Source organism: Corvus moneduloides, chromosome 3 (assembly GCF_009650955.1).
Source record: "Corvus moneduloides isolate bCorMon1 chromosome 3, bCorMon1.pri, whole genome shotgun sequence".
In the NCBI taxonomy this organism is placed as follows: Eukaryota; Metazoa; Chordata; class Aves; order Passeriformes; family Corvidae; genus Corvus; species Corvus moneduloides.
The window spans coordinates 61772152-61794540 of NC_045478.1; the positions used below are offsets into that span (position 1 = coordinate 61772152).

General features: G+C 37.1%; 1 protein-coding gene across 20 annotated transcripts in view; it reads right to left on the minus strand.

Annotated features, from left to right (window-relative positions):
* Window positions 1-22389, minus strand: part of SYNE1 (spectrin repeat containing nuclear envelope protein 1) — a 295197-nt gene that overhangs the window by 231210 nt on the left and 41598 nt on the right. For 17 of the 20 annotated variants that reach the window (XM_032101881.1, XM_032101882.1, XM_032101866.1 and 14 more), the window contains exons 1-4: window positions 14065-14158; window positions 11496-11557; window positions 1938-2033; window positions 19-102 (exon numbers count right to left, since the gene is read on the minus strand). In XM_032101881.1, the coding sequence (XP_031957772.1) occupies window positions 19-102; window positions 1938-2033; window positions 11496-11557; window positions 14065-14143 (321 nt within the window). In that variant the 5' untranslated portion in view covers window positions 14144-14158. Of the gene's footprint in view, window positions 1-18; window positions 103-1937; window positions 2034-11495; window positions 11558-14064; window positions 14159-22389 lie in introns of those variants that run through there. The other 3 variants (XM_032101880.1, XM_032101871.1, XM_032101862.1) reach the window with 1 other exon arrangement.

The following is a 22389-nucleotide window of genomic DNA, read 5'->3' on the forward strand; positions in this document are numbered from 1 at the left end:
AAGTGCTACCATACCTACCCGTCTACCTTCTAGAAACTTCAGAGCTGTGCCAATGTTGGCTACCCAGTGAATTCTCTTCAGCTGACGTCCCTGCTCACAAGGCTTAAAGAAAAAGAACAGATTAAACTTCAATCAGATTTATGCCAATTTGCTTCAAAAAATGAAGTTCCAGATTACAGTCAATGGCTATGTAAAAAAGCTTCTTGGAACAGTTAAATTGTTGAATTGTATCTTTGCATATAGATCACAGGGAGGACTGACAGATACAGGGGACACAAGTACAATAATTCCATTATAAAAAAGTCACATATGTCTTAAAAATCACAGGATGCAAGCTGTTGGCTTCAGTCCATAAACATCATTAAATCAGAGAACTGTTTTTCTTATGTAAAGTAACTACTACTGTTTCTGCACACATGCAAACACATATATATGTGTGTGTGTGTATATATATGCATTTGAGAGAAGACAACATTCTCTCAGTGACATATTTTTGCCTGCAATGTATAAGTCAAAGTGGTTGTTATTTTTACAAATCAGTCTGCAGTGAAGACATTTTACCTATGGATTTTCATCCCATCTCTCTAATACCTTACTGGCAATTAAAATCTCAGCTAAATTCCCATTGAACAATGAACTTCGCTGAACTTTAGACACGCAGGCTAAAAAAAAAGACAGAATTCTTTCAATTTGATCAAGAAAATATGCTAGGTTTCTAATACTCTACAGTGGAATCAAATTCCCCACGGAATTTTATATTGTAATGCAAATGTGCAAAATTGTAATTTAAATTCCCATTCATGATGTTACAAATGGATTTAACAAAGGCCTACTATAAATTCTGAATACCTCTTGTAGTTACTACAGGATATCATACGCTGGTATACATAACCTTTAAGTTCACCAGACACTATTCTAGTTTTGGAATATCTCTTGTCTTTCCCTAAGTAATATAGGCAGGATACAATCCAGTGAATTTCACTGTAACAGGTGCCGTCATTAAAATTCTTTCCCTGTTTTACTACTTGTGGTTCGCCACAAGAGGGAGGCTTTCTGTCTTACACTAACAGAACCTGAAATGGGTATATTGCAACGGAGCAGAAACACACTGTAAAACACACCTTTATCCCATTTCATAGTAAAATCGCTTTTGCAGTTTGATTTACTACCTAATTTTGGGATTCCCCTGCAATCGAAACAGAGGTGAAATATGAAAAGGAGAGCACTTGCAAACTGCCTTCATGTGAGGGAGCCTGTAACACCTGAGCCCTGGAGCCAGCTGAACGACAGACAGCTGCACTGCTCCTTCAGACACTGACACCTGATCTGCAAGCTGTTTAGGGAAAACTCAGAGCCCTTGGCCTAAAATCCTTTCGTTTTTCTCCTCCATGCACAAAACTAGCCTGCCTCCCAAGAGACAGCCTATTTGCTGTGTGGACACCATCCCCTCTGCACTTAACTTGGCTGTGAAAAAGCCATTTGGCATCATTTAAGGTACTTTACAGTAGCAGAGCAGCTGTCAAGGCAAATGGATATAAGCCCCCATGAAATTTGAGGAGCTTGTATGAGATTTTTTGAGGCAAAGCCATAAATTTAACAAGAAATGACTCATTTTTCCAAGATGTATAGAAGTAACTTGCAGTTTAGACCTTGACAGTGTCATAGCAGCAAAGCCCAGACAAACTGCAAAGACTAATACAAATAAGAAATTTTTATAAAATACACGGCAAAATTAATAAAAAATGCATACAATCAAGTGTGCCTGTAATAATCTGTAATAATGCTTTGTAATCAGATAATCCACTCCGTGAAAAACTTAGTTTCCTATGTAAGAGCAAGTTTTTGTACAGTATTGAAATAGAGAAACTTATTAGAAAATTGTATCCCACAGAAATTATGCAACTATCTTGTATATTTAGAAGGAAGAAAGTTCTTACCAGCTTTTGCCCTGAAAGAACCTCCAAAAGAGCAATAAGCATTACCCCGTCTTTGATATCTTCAAACAGGTCATTCACCAGCATGGGAGGATTGCGCTGAGAAGGGAGAAGGTTTCAGATATTATAAAAGCTCACCAGGATTACATCCTACCTCTCTTCCTTTTGAACAGAAACCCAAAGAGAGTGGCTGGTCCCCTTCTTCGTGTTTTACAATGTTTAATATCAACATATCCTTTAACCACTGCTTTGCCACGACACTGTTTACTTAACATTTCTGGCACAGGACTGTAACACTTTGTGGATTTCTGCCACTGATGATACAAAGAAAAAACCTCCTGGTCCCTGAAACAAGCAGAGAAACACACCAGCAACTGCCTCTGGTTCTATAAAATACACAGAACTTACAGATGTACTATTATAGTCACATTCAGTCCATCAGATTATTTTCCCTAGTGTTAAGTATTTCACAGGAATTTCACTCTTTCAGTCTGAGCAACAGAAGGAGGTGTATGAAGGGAAGATCCCTTGAGTGGTGTAGCAGGTTGAGTGATGCTGCCACTTACTCGCAGCTGACAGTTCCTACACTGAGTTGCTGTATTTCCCTTCCTCTCCTCCAGCCTTGCAGGCTTCTGGTGCTGTCAGAATTACGTCAGCTCCTACTTAACACAAACTGCTCACGAAATGTCTTTACATTCACAAGAACAACAATGACAACACTCAAAAATATGTAAACAGGTGATTTTTCAGAAATTTTAAATAACATGGTCACATAATAAAACTCTGTATTCTTAAATGCACCCCAGTTTGTGGAACTACTGCTCTCAGCTGGTCAGTAGATTAATGATCACAAAATGACTCTCAGAAACAAAAAGTTTAAACTTGGTCCAGCTGAAAATCAGAATAAGCATCCTCCAGCTTCCATCAGCTTGTGAGAATTCATATACCTTATGATGATGAAAACAATAATGATGATGATAATAATGATACTAATAACAATACCTGCTAATTCACTAAAATTACAATGAGAGTACAAAATTCTTGAAACTACTTTATGTTTAATAATTTACTTTTGGGGCACTTGTTAAAAAAAGTGCTTGTACAACAATTTACGGATTACTTTTTTTGTGTAGAAATAGAGATTTGAAAACATGAATCTAACAAATGAAACATTGCTCTTGAGAAGGTAAAAATGTAATAACAAATCAGGAGAAAGCAAAAGATTCTGGCTCCCCAAATAAAAAAAAATTTCAGCTTGGATAAACTAGTATTTCAACGAAACATAATTTTGGCATAAAGTGAAAAAAGAATTCCTCTGCTGGAGCAGACTTCATCTGAGATTTGACATGCTCTAATAGTCACACTAATAGAAGAGCCTATTTTCTCATGTATATAAAATAAAGCAGCACTACAACTCATTATGAGGGTATATCTAGTCATAGTTGTTTTTTATTTCCTAGCAATGCAATAGATAAAGTTCTTCCTTGGATCATATTCTTCCTTAATATAACACCAAAGAAATCAGTGGAGCAAGTGGGTCACTGGAGATTAATTTGTCCCAGTCTTGCATCACAGGCAGTTGACATAAATGCAATTAATTTTCCTCACCTTCTACGTTATCATTTCCTGTTTGAAGCTTGGAGCAGCTTTGGTTTTATCAGTATTACCACATGACAAAACACTGAAGAATTATGTGCTAAAATAATTTAGCCATAAAGACAAGAAGATTATAGCAGCTGCCAACCTAATCTAACAGGAGGTGAAGGCCTGAAAGAATCTCCCCACCTATGAAAATGCCCCAGTAGTGAGGTTTGTCTCTTGAAATTGACACTACAGCAATGAAGAGAGGCGGATTTCTTACAGTGGGCAATTTAGGATACATTTAGATTGAAGGGTAAGTGAGATTTACAGTACCCCGTAATTCTGGTGCCCATAATGTGCTTGTCAGACACCCTGTTTGAGCATAACACAGCTCCCTTCCAGCTTGTGTGCTGTGGTATCCTTACTCACAAATCGAGGGAGGGGTCAGAATTTGTCTCATCCCAACATGAAGCCAGAAGTAATCCAGAGTTCATCTGCAAAGCAAGTCTGGGAAGCACTTCTGGTTTCTCCAGTGTATAGCTTCACACTGTAGTTAAAACCTCTGATCATCCAAGCCAACCTCTTGCTCTGAACCACCCTCCAGTGGTATTGAGAGAAGCTACAAAAACTAGATTTATGCCCCAACTAAGGCTTGGTACTACGGTAAGGCAGAGAAAGTATCTCAAGCAAATGAACATCTACAGTACTTTCTACTTGAATCGAACACGGGTTTGAGTAAAAACAGGTGAAGAGAAAGCACTGAATAAGATGAGAAGCAGCAAGGAAACCATTAAGCACCAAAGTTGGTAAAACCTCCTGCTCTGAAGTGTGATAATCACAACAATTGTCCTTAACTCAGCAGGCTGAAATGTACTTTTAGTTGCTGGAAGGTGGCATAATTACAAACACTGCCAGTATTTAGCAGCAACACACCATATCTGCTAAACCAATAAAAACAGGAACAACCAATAAAACAGGATCTTATAACCAATAAAACAGGAACAGAAGGCAGATGCGACACCCGTGTCACAAGATCTCCCGTATAAGATCCCTCTAATATGGAAAACTAGTTAATTATATAAACTGCCAAACTGTGTATTCTTAGTAATACACTTTTTAATATAATGTTTTTCACTACCCTGAAGATGTTAACACCTAGTTACAAGGAGGTTACACTCACCTTTTTTTTTTTTTTTTAACTACACTGGGCATATAAGCTTAGAATTTACCCTATTATTACTATTATTATTTCAGTCACTCTCAGAAATACGGAATGAGCATTATTTCTAGTGCTATATATGGAAAAATAGACTCCTCTTCTACACAAGCATGGATATCAATCTTATTCCCTGTGCTGATATATACACTAGTTGATACTGAGAAGCTCACACATATGGACTATTGATACTTTAAAGTTTTCTAGCAGATCCTCCACTGACATTAACACATCTTCTGTTGGAATGGTTAAATACCTACTCCTTGGATGCATACATAATGCCAAATGAAGTGAAAGATGAAGGTGAACACTGATTACTTATTAGCCTCCAGAGAAGGAAGGTTTGGGGGTTTTTTTTTAAGCTATATTCAGTTAGAATATATTGAAAACTTTTTAATTTGGTGACTCAGGCTTAACAACTATTCACTTAGTTCCTTAATGCACTGCCAAAATACTAACTGTAAATCGGCAAAAGCAGGGAATGAAAACTAACTTAAATTTTTGCAATTTTAAAATGTTGAATGTACTCCAGATTTTGGCTTTTTGCATGTAAGTGTGTAGCCCTAGCAATACAATCAGCTGCAATGATACTAATACACTCTATTTTGAATGCTGGAAAGCCTGTGCAAAGAAATACCTTGTAATACTAAAGAAAAACTGTCAATCATAAACTCTTGAACAAAATTCTTTGGCAGAACTTAGAATATACTTCAATGAATAACGAGACATTAAATCTACAACTTGTCACGTGGTGCGCACTATGATTTCAGGTGCCTCAGTATTTGATTAAGCTCTTCTTCAAGCTTCTACAAGGAAGAAAAATAGCAAAATAAGATTAACGATCTGCTACGCCCTGGTTTGCATGAATTCTATTACAGACTCATTTATTGCAGTTTATCCAATCACAGTAGTGTGGTTTATAGTGACAACGATACCTAGGAACAGCCATGTCCCAAGCAGGGAGTCACACTCAGTACAAGTAAATGTGATCTGTAGGAGGAATATGAATTAAATGAGAACAAAGCTTCAAGGTTAATAAACTAGATTTTCATCACATTAAATATTAATTTAAATACCTGTATTTAGAACTGATTGATCATAAATGGGAACTGTGGAAGAAATGCTTTGCAAAAATTTTTTGCTCTTACAACTTGTCTAATTTGCTGTCGTTTCCAGGAAATATTCTGACTGACTTAAAGGATTGAACATTGGTACATACAGAAAAATATTTCACTGACAAGCCTCAAAAAAATTTTTGAATAGACCTGCAATCTCTAGACATTCCTCCTCTCACAAAGTAAAGTAAGTTTTATAAAATCCAAACTTCAGATATGGAACAAACGTGTATTTGCTAAGCCTTGCTTTTATTCCAACACTTTTTCTTGCATTTAATTTCTCATTTGCATCTTTGCTACAGGAATCTTTTCCTCACATTCTTTACTTAACTTGTCTAATGAATAAATCATACTATACAAATAACAGCATCTGCATCATAATGAATGCCAATGCAGACATTGAAAATTATTTTTGCTACATTAATTTTCAAATAATCTTTCAAAAACTGCTGAAAAGATGTATGAAAATCTATCCACATGCACAAACAGGAACAAATCTCTGTAACAACTGAATTTGTGTCTGCAAGGAAATATATGTTAGAATAGCAAGGACAATGTGAAATTTCCATTACTCTGTAATAGTTGTACCACCCTTCTGCCACAATATAATTCCTAAATCCATAAGCATGCAGGTTTTCATATTCCTTGCTGTTAGTGACTTTTTGAATTACTAAAACTGAGGGACTCAGTCCTAAGTTTTACATTATTAATTTCATCACATAAATTAATTTAGGATTCACTGTTTAACATTAGAGGCTACATGCAATGCTAGATAAATCATATAGTAACTGTTGAAGCAGAAATCTACCAGTCAGATTTTCCTCATCATGCAGTCAAGGTGAACAGTAGCTCGTATTTTTTCTGTGTCAGTGACTAAGATATTGTAGGCCTCTATTTTCACATTTGAAAGCGACCAAAAGGATCAGACTGAGTTAAATGGTGAAAACTGATGAGGTTCCTGAAAGACCAAGTTACATTTTAAGAACAAGCTAACATCATGGACAGAACTGTGTGTGAGAGCTCTGTGTCTTGGTATATACCTTCTTCTTCCTTTCTTTGCTATAAAAGATATAATTTTGCAGTTTCAAAAGTTTTAACGTGAGATTTAATGCTCAAGGTGTAATTGAGCATTATATAAATATTGCATACATAAAATAAAAAATATTCATCCATTCTTAGTTTTATTTTTAATTGATATCCATCCTCTGCTTTTGTGTTTTAATGTGTGCATCCTCTTAATGGAAACACAAAATTAATAGTAATTTCTTTCAGTAAGTATTTGTTGTTCACTCTATCAGTGAGTTTACAGCAATACTTTGGTGAGTACAAATACTAAAATCATCCCTATACCTGGGAACAAAAACGTTATTTGATTGGGTTAAACCAATTTACAGTCTGTGTTTCAAAGCTTTGAAACTACTGTTCCCCCAAACTTTCAGGAAAGATGAAAAAGGCAATAAAAATCACATGCCTCTGCTGTTTAAGAAAGTGATATAGTTTTCATCTTCTTTACTCATCTAATCCCCTACCTCAAAAATTGGCATAGGTAATGAAATGAAAAATATTTAAGCAATTGCTGTTCTGAATGCAAGTAATGCCTCCTTTTTGAAATATATTGTGTAAATTTGTTCTGTATTTTAAATTTAGACTTTGAAAAGATGCTTCAAAAGATAGAAGCATACTCAAATTACGTCTATACTTAGAAGCTGAGATTGAGATGAGGAAGGACAGTTCTACAATCACAGAAAAATATGAATAAATTATATGGAATCTGAAAACTTCTTGTCCTGTTACACATGCATATCTCATTTATCATTAGTAGAACTGCACAGATGCACAAAAATTCAACAGGATGGCCAGAAGATAGATCACATTCATTTCATAGACTGTGACCCAATTTCTGAAAGTCGCTGGCAGAGAAAACATATAATTTCCAGTTGATGAGTCTCACCAGATTACTACTCAGAATCAGAGAGCAGAGACAGCTGGGGTTAGGGAGACAGCAGAGGGACAGATGCAGCCTCGTGCTAACAGCCCACCCAAAATGAAGCTGCATTACACTACCTGCTAGTTATCATACTTGCAAGTCTATCCTCTCTGTTCATGCCCGCTGGGTGAGGGCACAGCTTGCACCAAGGCTGTTTCACCTCCACCTTTCTTTGAGTCTTTTACCTGTCTTCTGCTTGTGAAAGAATGTCTATTTGAAATAGGAAAAATAATTTTTAAAAGGTAGCATTCTATCATAAGAGTGAGAGAGAATAAAAAATTCCACCTGTCTCCTATTGCCTTTCATAAAATTCAATGCATAGAATCCTAAAACCACTTAGGCTGGAAGACAGCTTTAAAATCAAGTCCAAACATTAACCTTACAGTGACATGTCCATCACTAAGCCATGTCCCTAAGTGCCACATCTGCACCTCCTCTAAATACCTCCAGGGATCATGAATCAACCACTTTCACAGGCAGCCAATTCCAGTGCCTGACAACCGTTTTGGCAAAGAAATTTCAGCAATAGTCTCATTTAATTTACCTGGTTTGCTCATTCTTATTTATCTGTATCCATATTCTCAAACCCATTCTTAATTGGTTTAATGTACTTGATAGCCTCAGTTATAGAACTAGTTTGTTTCAATTTGAGCACGACTTTTTAGATGAAAAACATACACTAAGATCTTAAAGATTAGCAGGGAAGAATTTTTTACTCATAGCAAACCCTGACAAACAATCACATCCTGCTTTATGCTCCCAAGCTATGAACTGTTCTTGGTCCTACCTAAAATAGTCAAATTACTTCTGTATTTCTATTTCTTTCAAATCACTACTCCTCACAATGTGAGAAACTGCTCCTTTTTAGATCCTCCTTTGCTCTACTCAAACACAGTATAAGGATGACAACTCTACCTTAGAGTTTCCTTTCCTTTGCTACCTCTAAACACATCTTTCAAATTGCTACAGTGAATCCCCATCAATCTTTGCTTAGAAAACATTATCTTCCCCTGCTTTTGAGGTTTCATGTAGTACTTTTTTCCAAAAACCCTCCGACTCATTTATGATGAGACATTTCTTTAGATAGCCATGGTGTTAAAAGTTACAGAAATCTTAATTATAGTTTTCATTTTCTGTTATTTCCTCCTATTAATTTTTCCATTGATAATTTTATGAGATTATAAAAAATGGCAGTGAAAGGAAAGAAACCCAAATTTTCCAAGAGTAGCCAAGAGATAGAGAGACAGTTTGAAGTGAAGTTAGTCTTAATATTGAATGCAAATACTAAGTCAAACTCAGCAGAGTTTTTCTGGATCAATGGTGAGACACAAAAGCAAAATTCAAATCACCTTGCCCCCAGCTACCCCTTTTTCCCCTGGCTCAGCTTCACTTCTTCACTCCCAGTTCCTTTACCCCACAGTGGTGCAGCATGTATTGCTGTTTCTCTGCTGTAAGTTTGAGGCCAACACTTCGCAGTGCTCCTTGCTAGGTACCAGATTAAAAGATGCTCCACTTTTTATTGGGCCAAAGATGAGAGCAGAACGCAGACAAGGCTGCCTAAAAGTGGGTATCCTTCCAGGACTTTTCCTTGTCACATTTCAAAGGCTTACAGACAATGGAGATGTTACAGATCTCTAGTTTCTTTTGAAACAATCAAAACCACAACAACCTTTTACAAAACTCAAACAGCCTAAATATTGAAACTTTGAGGTACAAGTCAGAACATGAGTGCAAGGGAAGTCCTGGGCACTTCAGAGACTCACCTGCACCTCATACTGTTGTGATTAACTAAAAAAACACATTTCCATTTACGTATTTCCAAAAACGCAACTAACAAAATTTTAAAAGCTTAAGCTTTAAACCTTAAGAATGTGAACGGCATGGGTCACTTCTGTTGAGTTTAATTTCTATGAACAGTGCTTCTCCTTTGGCAGTGTAACAGTGGAAATGGGAAGCAGAGCCAGCTAATCTATACATCTGATTTAGGCAGTGAGGAAAATGTGCTGAGAGCCATCAATAAAAGTATCACAGAAACAACTTTCCTGCTCAAGCATGAATGTACACAAACCAGTTACTACAAGTAACTAAAAGGTACCTCAGGTAGCTGAAAGTCAGGGCTGTGGCTGCATAACTGCCTGGTTTGAATGTATTTGATCAGCCTTTACAGTATCAGACCCATTAAAGAACAACACACCTAGATCAGGCAAGTCAAAAGGTTCATCTGAGTCCTCATGGCCCAAAGGGACTAGCACAGCAGGAATCAGTCCCAAATCCCAATCCAGCGAAAGATCTCTCAGTGAAGCTGCCACCACAACTTTGTCTCTTCCCCAGGATTAGTCTGTAGACCAGGAAATTGTCATGACGTGCACACACACACACTCGTAATACCTAACAGTACAATATTGATAACCTACCTAACAGTTCTTCTTTTCCATAATTATCAGATTATTATTAAGGACACAATACAACTAAGAAATAGATGAACATGAAATAAGAGTTATTTTTCTCCCCTGACACTCATTTGCAGCCCTCATAGCAAATCCTTTAGCAAACACTGAATGCCTTTCAATTTCAGTTGAAGTAAACAGAAAAAAGAGTGCTTCTCTGCTGGATGGGGAGCTTTTCCAAATTAGTTTAAAGACAATATGGGGACAGACCTCATTTCCAGTGAGAATCCACTGTCAAGAAGTCCTGAAGATGACTTTGTTCTTGCACTTGAATTTTACAATGCCAGTGTAGTTAATTTCATAGTAAGTCCTTCAAATACGTTCCTCAGCAATGCAAATAAGTGCTGCTGCTCTACCATACTGTCTCATTAGATCAAATCACATGATACAGCATTAGAAGGGCTTCCTGCTTTGCTTGGCTCATTTTTTATTAGCCAATTCCTTCCACAAAAGCTAAAACAGTGCTGTTACAGATATTCTTCGCTCAATTTTAATGATCATTCATCTTCAGGCTTAAAAATACACATTTCAAAAAGCTTCTCTGGAGTTTAAAATTTTAATTTGTTGGACTAATTGATAACTATGGTTAGAGCTGTGTTGTGTGAAAACTTCAGGAAATGCCAAATTGAATCTCACTGCTTATGTTTTCATATAAAGTACAAATCGTAACTTAATACTTCGAAAACTGTGTATAAATCCCAGTCTTTACTCTTCTAAAGGCAAAAAGAGGAGTTTTAAGTTTTGTTAAGAAGAAGCAACAATAGTTTCATGACAAATCCCACAATCCATCAGATAATTAATTCGGCACTGGATTAATGAAGCACTATTTATGTCTGTAACCAGCTCAGTACATCTCTATCAAACTACAGACATGACTTAAGTTTTATTTGAATATATTGTGTGCAATAAGTCTAATATTTCTATTTCATAGAAATCAGTTTCAGACATTTCCTCTGGCTGAAACAGCAGGTACTGTGCTACCCTTCTGTTCTGGCCAAAGAAGCTGGGTGGTTGCCTTTGGACACCACTCACACTTCTGCAGCTGACCACTACCATGCTGAGATTCATCCTCAACGGTGTACAGATGATGAGGATCCTTTTTTAACTTTATGAAATACTGCTCAGAGAGCAGTATATTCTATACTCCAGGGCTGTACAGGCATAGATTAAAAGGCTGGATTTTTAAACAAAATAAGTTTCAAACCCATGTGTTACCTTAGCCAGATGAGTATTGATCCATTTTGTGAAAGTCCGTTTCTGCACTGACTCTTGCTCATCTGAGAATAAAAGGAAATCAGTTTGATTAGACATCACTGGATACACTCAGATTTACATGATGGAAGAGTAAAATTCCCTATTGACAACAAATGCATTCTGCCCTTGCCAGAAATTACTCTATATTTTATTGTGACAGTCAATTTTGCTTCCAAATACTCATAACAAATACTTCATATTATTACAATAATGTTCTGATAATTGACTATTTGAAGAGTTTCATGGCAAAGTTCAAGTCTTAACAAGCCAATAACAAGAAAAACACCATTTAAAATCTGAATGTCGAGATAAATCTGAGTTCTAAGTCCATACTATACTTACCCAAGGTCTGAGCACCTAGAACTTCTCTATACTTTTTAACTAGAATCCACGTCTCCAACAGCCAAGCTGCTTTTAGGTAGAAAGTCAGCTAGGAACTTAGAAAAAATACTCTTAGCGTGTCTATTTGAAAATGTTTAGAATGTTGAATTAAAGACTTGAAATTGTATTATCAAACTTATCTGTCCTCTGGGAGATCCTACCAGGAAGGAGCCATTAGCTAGCTCAGGCAGTTTCTCCACCACTACTTACCATCTCCCTTAGTCCTGTCTCAAAGCACTTGTCTGATTTATAGTGAATTTCCCTGACTGTCACATCATCCCTGCGGGACAGCTGCCAGATGCCCAGATAAAAATAGCTCCCAAATGAGCTCCTCCAGCTTCAGCAGCAAGGGTCACAGTGGTGGAGGGAAGAGCATCACAGCACTATAAGCAATCCACAAAGTCCTGTCCCTTCCTTGTGGGTAATCAGTTTTGACACATGGAGTAATTTCTCAACAGAGATATTCAAGTATTTCTGACAGAGATTTTTCTTTCAAAAATAGGAGGAAATATCTATTTCATGGAAAACCAAATCATGTTATTACTGTCATCAGCTCTGAATGAGCACCTTCATTTCCCAAAAGAAAATTCAAATAAATACAATTGCTGTTAAATATTTGCTTTCTATAAGAATATGTGCATATCCCAAAATCTACAGATGGAGTATCGAATTTTAACTACTGCATTTGCCAATGACTTGTGCAGCACTGAATAGCATTTTTCCTATTCCACATCTGTAAAATTAAAATGGAATATTCCTTAATACCCATTAACATTCTGGAATAGCAACTTCTAAGCTTGTTGCATTACTAACAATAAGCTCCCTGACTTACACTCATGCAATGTTGCTTCACAATGAGGGTACATAAAGATAGAAATCACCACACAAAATTCATAGGTCAAAATGTTATCGTCAGTGGGACAGTGATAGCTCCCTGACCATATACAAGTTCCCAAAAAGTGTCTGTGCATTATAATTCAGGGATATTTTCTTTATATATAAATAATATCTCACATATAAGAAATATCAAAGGAAAAAAAGATACCTACACTGTCCAGAATCTATTGCTAGACTGTCATACTTTATGCCTAAGAAAGTAATGTTGCATTCTTTATTTTCCTTTTGTATCATTGGGCAGGTGACCTTATGTAAGTTTTAAAAATGTATTACATTCTCAGAATCTACTTGCTGCACTCATGGGCAAGTTATGAAAAATATCACTATGATACTGCACCATGCTTCATTCCACACTGACTATTTTTGGCAGGAAGGTGTCTTGACTTTGTATGTGACAATTGTTTCTACATTCTGAAAAACAGACTTCTCACTGCATGGTTCCTAACCATGAAAAAGACGCCTTCCTTTTGACACACAGTAAATGTCAGCTATGCTCTGAAATTACATATAGAGGCAGCCAAATAAATTTCCATGGAAGTACTTGCACACTTCTATTGGGTTGTGTGTGAATAGGTGTAGGGATAGAGATCAGCACACATAGAATTAGTCCAGTTCTGCCTCTCTTCACACCTCTGTAACTTAAAAAACTCCCCAGCAAATCTGAGACAACAAGGGCATGCCAAAAGAAATAAACCAGGCCTTCAGAAGTCAAACTTCTCATCAAAGAAATGAACAAAAATGATTCCCTAATTTGTTGTTCCAGTGCATCTTGATTATTTAAGAAACAGCCTTCTGACAAAAACTGGAAATCAAAGAACCAGCTTCCTGCTCCTAAAAAGACACTTTACCAGCAGAAGTCATACACAGTTTCAGTCATATCAACAAACAGCAGAAATAGCCTTTCTACATAATCCATTTCAAGGGAAATTATGTGAGCAATACATTCCTTACAAGCCAAACTGGAACTACTAAGCAATAAAGTTTCCTTGGTTCTAGCATTTATTTTGCATAGGCTTAAAAGGAACAGATTGTACCACTGTAAAATCCATGTCTGAACACAATACAAGCAGTGCATTGATTTTAAAAATTCCATTGTAAATATGCTTTGTACAAATTTACCTGGAAGCAATTGCGTTGACTAAATTCTCTGCACAGGTACTGCTTATCTATACCCACAAGACGTGTGTGTCACACAGGTCCTTACGCTCTCCCCACCTGCAAGGACTGTCAGCTCCGTACTCGCACCACTTACCCTGCTGGCACTGAAAGAATTCAGGAAGCACATTCAATGACACAACATTTCTGCCACCAGCACCTTTATAGCGAGCCATAGGCACTGCTGCTGCTGCTGCTGCTGTGGATGCTGCTGCGGCTTCTACCCCTCTCTCAGTGCAGCGTTTCTTTAGAATACAGCCAGAAGTAATTTTTCAACAATGATCCAATTTCTTTCCCTCACTGGAAATGCAGGCCTCTTACAAAAATCCCTCCACCATCTCTTATCAGAGAATTCACATGAAGCCAAACCTTAAAAACATCCTTATATGTTCTTGCAGAGCTGCAACAGCCAGACAAAGCCAGCTGTATTGGAAGCAGCAGTTCTGCTGGTCTCACTGCCATCATCCTTCTCCACTGTTTTTCTGTGGAAAGATTTTATTATCCCAGCACCAGCCAATCTGCTAGCAGAAATCTCTGATGTCAAGAGCTTGAATAATTCATCCAGGGACTGTGACAACCCAACTACACTGCTGATATCCTAAAGCAAAAAGATGTGTGTCTGCAAAAAATGATGCGGCTTTCTCACCAGTGCTTTTGTAACAATATAGCGCTCAGTAAGTAAAAATGGTTGAATGGCACAGACCTTCTTCTCTAGGTCACACATATAAAGGAAAACAGCTCTTAAAAACAACTAGTTGGGTTCACTGCATACTCTAGCGAGACAGGAATGTCCTTCAGCTTTGCAATTGAAAAGTGGAAGCAACAGCAAACCACGAATCTGAACAGACATGTAGGCCACTTAGCTTTGAATAATGCATTTGATCTGTGGTACCAAGGGGCATGAAACATATGTAAGGATGCTGAGAATTTTTGGAGTGTGCCTAGATCAGCCTGAAACACTCAAATTTCTGATAATATGCAGTACTTTCGATTTCATTAAATCAGAGCACCAGAGCATTTGAACAGATTTTTTTTCCTCTGGTAAAATGAAGGCAGATATGAAACTTTTTTTGTGGAGATTCATATGTTGTTCCCCTACAGGGGCCAACAGAGTAGTAAACACTATTGAAATGAGAAAAAAAAGGCTTTTATTATGCCATTACTGTAAATGTATCATTATAGAGGTCAAATTAAAATTTCTGTTTCTGTAAAACACAATGACTCTGACAATATCATTCTGCATCTGAAAGAAACATCACAAGAAAGATACCTTTAATCAAGTATCTTCTCTTAATTGGCTGGAAATATCTTCATATTTTTACAAACCTTTTTGCTACTAAAGCATCAGCAACAGACTGCTTTTCTACAATAATTTTTTGATTAGGCAAAAAAAGACAAATGTAACTGGTTATATTTACTTTAAAACATTTAGAAAAAATTATTTGGATTAAGAACACAACCAACTATGCATCTTCAGACAGTTATGAGTATGTTGATGGAATGTTCATCATGCATGCTTTTTCTAAGGTCTGCTATCATGCTGACAGGTGTGTACTGTGCAGCAGCAGATGGCACATCAAGCACCTGGTGCTTGGGGATGGGACAGCGCAGGGTGGCAAATACTGGGTTCTGCTTCAAGGCAACACAAGAAGGAGGCTCATGGACAAAGTGAGAGTCACAACAGAGTCAAGTTCACACATTTCTAATAAAAGCATCTTGATTGATTCTCACAGACTGAATAACGTGAAGATTTGTTTTTTCTTGCTTTAGTGAAATTAAAGTTCCTCACAGCTCCTCATTTTCAGTGTCCTTTTTTTGTTTCTTTGGTTTTGATAGTTCTTCACTAAGAACACCGAAGAACTTTTTGTTTTACTTTGTTTTCCAGATTTTTGTTGTACTGCTAAATCAACATAGAAGTATAGAAAAGTGTGCCAAAACAGCTGCAGAGTTTCAATGTCACTTGAGAACACAACACAGCACAGAAAGCAGAGGACAGTACCTCACTGGAAATTTTTTTTGATGAGGAGTATGGCATACATTCTCTAAAGCTTTCAATAAGTTATGTTATATAACAATTTCTATCTTCATTAAGGACAGCTTTAACTTAAAGCAGCTGTAGAAAAGCTTGCAGAGTGAAAGCAATAATGTGGGGACACTGCTTATGAAAAGGGGCAGTATTTTAAGCTACATCATCTAATCTACGTTTCCCTAACAGGTGGATTACCCCAGTTAGTAATACTGCACAGGGCAATGCAACTTCATTTCTTGTCCTTTAAATCTCCAGTTGATGTTTTTTATGGGACAATTCCAGGAAAGTTTTGTTTTTTTAAAAAAGAAATCAACAAACGAATTAAATTCGGTGGTAGCTCTAAAGTTTATATATTTTTTCTAAGCTGCTAGGTTTGATAGTACCTCTATAGACTTTAGGATGAAAGAAAGGACGAAAGCAAAGAGGGAAAAATTGTTTTCAGCAGCCATTCCTACTCAGTTGACAATAAGACTTAGCAGTACTGATACAAAGAATGAGAATATATATTTTAAATGCCTTATGCATTTATCTTTTTTTTTAATATATTTTAAGGAGGAAGACAGGATTTGTCAAAGTGCAGCTCTTGGTTATGTGCTTCTACTGAACATGCTTTATCAGAGATGGTGAGATGGTCACAGTCACAAGACCATTTATCTAAATTTCCATGATTTGGGATCTAGGTCTACACATCACTCATAGCCTGCTCCACCACTGAGCACCACTCTGGTCCCCATCAGTTTCTGAAGGAAGAAAATCCACGCACAAGGGCTAGAAGGCAACCAGTCATCCTTGGCCAAACCCCTACTTGAGAAAATTATGGGGGTCAGCTCTCAGGGGTTTGCACAATTTACAGGTAACCTCAGTACAGTCCTTGGGGAGCCAAACGTTTTATGTCATTTGGAAGAGTGGAAATAGAGAAAACCCACACACATACTGGTGGAATAACTACAGGAAACTGAAGTATGGAGAAGCAGGCTCACATCTGCAGCAGCACTGCCTGCTGCATCACGTGCTGCTGCACAGCAGCTGGCACACAGCTGAGGACTTTCTGCTCTTACCATCTGAAATGTATTTACCAAATATGTTATTTTAAAGTTAAACATTTCTTATTGATTTCCTGCACTTCTAAGAGATAGAAAGTGTCCACCTAGCCACTATTTAGAAAGATATAAAGAATTATTCCATTTATAATCCAAAGAAGGTTGCATTTTAAAAAAATATCTGGTTAGAATAAAGTACAAACTGAACAAATCAATGTGTCTTCTTTTGTTCTCAGTCAATTTATTGCAAACACAATCAGCAATCAGGCTCTCTGGAAGCACATGCTGTGGACTGTGCAAGCAGATTAATTTTTTGAAATCTGGTGAGCCAAAAATTTAGCCAGCACCAGAGAGTGTGTGCTTTAAGTCAGGCTATTGGCTCCACCTCACAGCAGCACTTAGACTGTCACAGCATATGTTTATACTGTGGGACTTGGGAGACTTCCAGTCCTTAAATCCAAGGTAAGGCACTGTTGTGCCCATATTCTCATGACCATGTCAAATGTTCCTGAGCCATCCAGACTCACATTATCCCCCACTTTCCTGCACTCTGGTTTTCAGAGGAAGGAACAGAGCATGAACACAGCACTGTGCAGTGATTTAATCTTGATTCTTAGAAGCCAGGACATGGTCTGGACATCTCTGCACTGCCCCTAACTGCTCTTCACTTTGATCAGAAGGGCTTCCCTTGTTGTTCAGAGAAACTAATGAGAACAACATGATTTCTGCAGTGGATTGGAAGATATGTCCAAAATGTCATTTTTTTGACTCTGTGCATCATTCCCATTTCCTTGCAGTACACTTGCTCCTATTTTTTGTTTTGAGTGACTAAAAATAAACCAAACAGAAATTAAATTGCTATGCACCATATTTTGCCTGTATGGGATGCATTTTGATCTTCTGCACATGTAGAAGCAGAATGCATCCATAACTAATCAATGAATATATTTGCATTTTATGTTTACTGTGTATTTGCCTGTGCTGCTGCACTACTATTTTCATCTCCACTGACTGCTGTGTTAATCTCCATGTGATGTAAACATGTTACTCATATATGAATCACTTTCATAGTATCTGCACTCAACTGAATACAGTCAGAAATTAAAACACCACCATTTAGAAAACCATTATAGGCACACTTAATTAATTTTCAAAAGCAGCACCCTGAAGAAGATATTAACAAAAATCAGGATACTCAACATTTGAGTTAATCATGTGTAATGGTTTCAGCTCGTCTGAAAGACTGAGGATTTGCTGCTCTGCAGGTGTCTGTTTACTCACCAGTTTGGCACAGGTGACAGTGAACTTAAGTGTTCATACACACATATCTTTTCCTGCACCAACAGGTAAGGTGAAAACAGCTTGACATAGCTGATCACACTCGACATTTTTTCTTATAATTACTTATTTTCCTTAATTATATACTTAAAGAGATGGTTTGGATGGTGAAAAATCAAATAGAAATCTAGAAAATCCAGTGAATTTCATTAATAAGAATAACTATCCTACATAGCACTCCTATTTCAATGTATTCATGCTGGTAAGTAGGCACACCAGTTTAAAAATTGATTTTTCCTAAAGACTTTAGTATTTAAATACATTGATGAAAAATCATTCTCTTGTCTATAAAATACCTACTACAGTAGCATCTGCAATGACCATAATTAAAAAAAAAAAAGGTCCTAAACAAATATACTGGGGGTTTTGTTACAGCTCATTGCAGCTCTGCATCTGGCATCATGTTGTCATTTACATGTTTTACAGACATTCTCTCTACTGACATGAAAAGCTTGTACGTTATAACCTCTGTGTGCTGTTGGTCCACTCCCTTAGAGCTTTTAATAAAGTCAGATTTTAAAAAAACACATATCCCTCATTGAAAAGAAGTCCAATTTTTAACAGAAGTCTTAAAGACAAGCAGTATTCACATCAAATCATTTAAAGAAAATAATTTAAAGAATATATTTTAAAATGCTGATAATATATCTATAGGTAATCTATATCAGTACCAGTATGTCTGCAAGTATCTTTATTAGTTAGGGCTTTAAGCAGTCATTCTGCAGTCAAGAAAGGTACTTAAAAAGCAGTTATACAAAAATACCTGCGGGATCAGATTGAAGGTAGCAGATCTATGAAAACGGAAAGCACAGGCTCTGATTCCATCTTTTTTGCACACTGTATGGCACTTACATGACCTCCTAAAACAATGGAGAGTCTTGCTTTCCTGAAGCCAATCTTGTCAGGCAGGAAAATTACTGTAACAGTCATCACTGATTTGCAGTAGATTTGCTAATATTGTCTGACATTAATAGGACTGCTCATAACATTATGCACTACAACCTTTGAGAGAGACTTGCGCAAAAATGTTAGAACTGAATTGGAATTTTGAATATTTAATGTTTCTCTGTCATAAGACACAGAAATGTAAATGCACTGCAGCAAATGCACTGCTTGGAGCAAACTTCTACTACCAGTAGTAAAATTACCATTTTTCTATGCCTACAGTGAATTCAATTGCCTAAGAACAGTGGAAAAATTTGGCTTGGATATGGAAAAGGTCAGAATCTATTGAAATAAATCAAAACTAAAGGAGACATACTGAGCACATGCTGTCCAATGGATTAAATCAGGATATAAGGATCCTTTACTATAGTGGTATTTTTAGTATGTTGTTCATTACTTCAGAATATTCACCAATAATTATATTAAACATTTCTATTTGTTTATAGTAACAAATCTAGTAATAATTCTAATATGAATAAAAGAGACTAGAACAAAACAACAGAACACCTCAAAATCAGTAAAAAAATAGACATGGTAGTAATGGGTAAAGCAATACTAAATTTTGTGGTACCAAAAAATATATCCTGCTATGTTGTAAGATGAAAAACAGCACATCACATAGAAAGGAAGCAAGCTGTCCAACAAACACCAGGCAGCACTTTGAGATGCTAACTATCCAAAAGTGAGGGATTTTCAAGGAAATCAATTTGGGCAATGTCTCGAACAGAAACTGATTTCCCTGCAAATGACAATTACTTGTGTGATCCTCATTCTTGCAGTCTCTCTGCAGTGTGTCCTACATGACGCACGAACATCTCGGAAAAATGCACGACTTTGGCCACTGTTTCTGATACAGTCCATTCACAACCAGTGAATTCTTTTCAAGAAAGCTGAATAAGATCAACCATTTTGAACCTCAACCACTTTTATTCTCAAGTTTAATAACCAAATAGCCCACTGAGAGCATCAAATGGCCTAAATGTTCAATGAGCCCCCAAAGTGATCAGTCATAAATTGGTCTATGGTGTTCAGTTCAGCCAGCTGAAGGTAAAAGAGGCTGCTAAAACTTCAAGGCAGACTCGTGAGCTACAAAGTGCAATTCTGTTAGGATTTGTTTCAGTAAAACTTCATTCCTACAGACAACTCTGTTATGGTACCTAAGTGCTATCTAGCCCTGGAAGATTGTGTGATTGCTCAAGCATGGAAAGATAAACAAAGCTAGTAAAGAAACTACCTGATTAAGTGCTACAGACAGCGAAGAACTACAAACAAGCTGACAACTTAGGGCAAACAATGCTTTAACAAGCCACTGGAAATAAAATTATTTTTTGTCAATCCATCTACAAGTTATTTGTGATGCAAAGAGTCTTAATTTTAGATTGGCTGCTCCTTCCCTTTTTTCTCAGTATATGAATGAATAAGCAGGACCTTCAGAGTCACACATTTGGCAAGAAGAAGAGCTCTAGATATCTCTGAAAAAGTGTATCCTAATTTGTCCAAATTACAAGCCTTTTCAAATTCTCACATACACTTGAATTTGAGCACTTAGACTCTCCAACAACCCACCTTCACAGCCTTGATGAAACACTCCTCAGACTGCACAAAAACTGTTCCCACAAAGAGTGGTTGAACGTGCTTCAGCTTGGGGAATACAGGAAAAATACTTTTTTTACTGCCCATAACTGTTTCAGCTTCAAATAATCCTATAAAGAAGCTGCATGCTCAACATCTATCCCCACCTTCCCTCTCATCCCTATGATGGCAGCTGGATGTAGTTCTCTGCTTCAGGCACAGACAGGACAAAAGCTGGGCTAAAGGGAGGAATCTGAGGAGGAAAGACGAAAGGTGTGAATTATCTAGATAGCATGTACCCAGAAGGTGGGAAAAACCTCTGACTGGCATCTGGAAAAGTGAAAGAAACAGGCTGAATCTGCTTGTGCTGTCCTGGAGAGCATGACACTACTGTCCTTGCCAAGACAACTCAGAAGTTATATATTCCAACTGTAATCATGTCCATACAAACTTTATTTTCTCCTCTTTTACACATATGATAAGATCAGTCTTTAATTACATAACCACACGGGTTTTAATTACATGCTTGCTACCATTTTTTGTGCGTGAAGGGAAAATCATCAATTAATAAATTGTGGGATTTTATTTTTTCATTGTTTACAATAATGTTGCTCTCCCTGTCAGACCTAATGATTAAACATGTGACTTTGCAACTCTTGCACTATTTCTGTAACTATTTCTTCTCTTTGATACGAAAAGTAATGGGGGAGGCAAAATTAAGTACACAAAAAAAAAACCCATAAAAAAAATCCTTGAAGCCCAATGTTTTGAAGAGAAAAATATTTTTAGAAATGGCTACAATGTGAATGAAGACAATTCAATCTCTGAAACCAAGTATAAGGAATGATGGACTTCATCATACATCAAAATCAGAGTCTGTTCTCTGAACATCATTTCACCCCAAAATCCTAGGATATAGCTCATAATCAACAACGATGCATGTTCACTTACAAGTTTCAGCCATTCGGATACTACACCAGTTTGCTCAATGGAACTGCATTGATCTGAACAGAATTACTCTGGCAAAAAAAAACATTATTCAAACTGAAATGTCTAAGACTTGAATAGTATTTTCAAAGGTGATTTGACATTCTTCAGTGGATCTTCACAAGAAGCAAGTAAGTGTAGAACAAAAGAGTATTGTCCCGACTGTGTTTGCCTTTGACAGTCCCTTCCATAGCAGCAAATCACAGACACCACTGTGCAGGCAACAGAATTTTTGTAGTGTCTATTATTACTTAAAAGGACAAAAAAGCAAATCTGGGCCATTGTGTCAGCATAATGAAGTCCCTGAACTTGTTGAGGGGCAGCTAGGGTAGAATCCATGTCCTGGGAGAGGGACAGCAGCCTTCTGCCAACCTATGTCCTTGCCCCTCAATAGAAATTGAGCTTCAAAGTTCAGAGGGAGAGTTGGAAAGCAGGGTGCTGGCATGAAGGGAAAGGCAGCAGTGGTCTGCAAGCAAATAATTGTTCTTATCCTTAACAGCCAGGGGCAAGT